This window comes from Haplochromis burtoni, unplaced genomic scaffold (assembly GCF_018398535.1).
Source record: "Haplochromis burtoni strain Fernald_Lab_line unplaced genomic scaffold, NCSU_Asbu1 Contig_1761, whole genome shotgun sequence".
NCBI lineage: Eukaryota > Metazoa > Chordata > Actinopteri > Cichliformes > Cichlidae > Haplochromis > Haplochromis burtoni.
The window spans coordinates 9,534-11,229 of record NW_024584122.1 but is presented as its reverse complement, the minus strand read 5'-3'; the positions used below and the strand labels follow the sequence as shown (position 1 = coordinate 11,229).

The 1,696-nt window shown below is 37.8% G+C and overlaps 1 protein-coding gene across 1 annotated transcript in view; it reads right to left on the bottom strand.

Moving 5' to 3' along the window:
* The window catches only part of LOC102314585 (interferon-inducible GTPase 5-like), a 7,166-nt gene extending 5,517 nt beyond the window's left edge, over positions 1–1,649 (bottom strand). The window contains exon 1 of the mRNA XM_005952528.2: positions 821–1,649. Coding sequence (XP_005952590.1) covers positions 821–1,373 — 553 coding nt within the window. The 5' untranslated portion in view covers positions 1,374–1,649. The remainder of the gene's footprint in view (positions 1–820) is intronic.
* Between the last annotated feature and the right edge of the window lie 47 nt (positions 1,650–1,696).

Below are 1,696 nucleotides of genomic sequence, written 5' to 3'. Positions count from 1 at the left end.
GTTGTTGTGTTTGGCGGTATGATGAAATCAGATGATCATGTCCCAACAGGTTTATTTTGTTAATGAATCTCAGAACAATTATGCATAATTAATTGTAACAAAACATTGATTTTTTTTTTCATCGCTGTTGTGCTTTTTTTTAATGTAAGCTCCTCATGTTTTGCAAAGAAACTGTATGTAACTGTTGGCATGATGACATTGTATATAACTTGGATTATTTCTTTATCTTGTCAAGATCCATGTCATGATTGTAAATTGTTTAAGCTGTACATTACTTTGTTTGTTTTTTGTAGTCAACGTTGTGGTGCTTTTATTTTGAAAGTCAAGTTCGCTTACAAGTTGCACTAGTTTCCTCTTTGGGTAGAACGAAGAAAAACACCTGTAAGCGCGCAGAAAGGACGGTTTTTATTGAAAGACATGTTAAGTGGACTTCAACTACACACGGTTAAACGGTTAAAGGAAACCTCAGAAGAACGGCGGCTAATTCCCTTTTTGCAGCATGCAGCCAACGAGGTATTTATTTATTTATCATGTTTGTTGTACAGTGTTTTTACTGCTGTGTCTTACGCTGAGTTTTATTTTGTTAATGCTGTATAGTTTTCACGGTGGCTTTGGAGAGAAGTCTTCAAATAAACCAATGACAGGAAACCACTTGCGTCTGCCTGTGCTTCGAGGGAATTATACTGTACGTGATGGAGGGACATGGAGATCATTTTTGGATTCAGCACCTTAAAAAAACATAACATTTAACAAAAATATCTCATGCAGCTGAAATTTTTTTCAGACCTGTGTTATTTTGCATCTGAACGAGGTCGCTCACCTTGAACGCAGTCGTCTCTGATTTTTGTCAGAGTCTCCTCTTCATTGAAGTCACTCTTCTTTCTTTTCTCAGCTCGTATATCGTCATCAGTCTTTGAGCGAACAAAGTAGAACTTCTTCTCCATCCTCTGAATCTCCTGAGCTAGTTTCACATCATTCTCTTTGAACTGAGCAGCCGCGATGATGATGAAGAAGTCAAACTTCTCAAATGCAACACGTTCCAGGTACTTGTCAGATGGAAAATTTGGGGTACCAACTCCAGGAAGATCCCATAAAATAACATTGGGATAGTTTGGATGGGGGTATGGTGTGACCTCTATGGTGGTTTCTTTAACACCAGTCGGAGCAGCTCCCACATCATCAACACTCACACCTCTGAAGGCATTAACAAAGGTGGATTTACCAGAACCAGATTCCCCTGTGATGGCGATATTCAGTGTGATGTTGTCCATCCCCAGTGGCTCTTTGACCATTCCAACAGCTGCTGGTTTGTCATGGAGTTGTAGAGCTTTAATTTCTTTTGTAACTGATTTACAGTCAGTTTGAACAGCCATCCTGATCCTCGATAACTGCAGTAAGAGAGATGTTGAAAGTTATTACACAACTGGAAAAATAATAATACCTATTTTTTTTTCAGTTAACATACAAAGCTGTATGATGTCAAGACCATTTCAGTGTATTGAAATGGTCTTAATACATTTCAAGGCACTGAAAATTTAAAGTTCTTAAAAATTCCTTGCAGGTCTACTGCCATAATATCCGAGGAGTAGAGCTGGGCGATAGAACGATAACGATATGTATTGCGAAATAACTTTTTCTTGATAGAAAAATGAAACTATTGCGATAGACCTCATCTCTCTCTCTTAAAAAAAAAAAA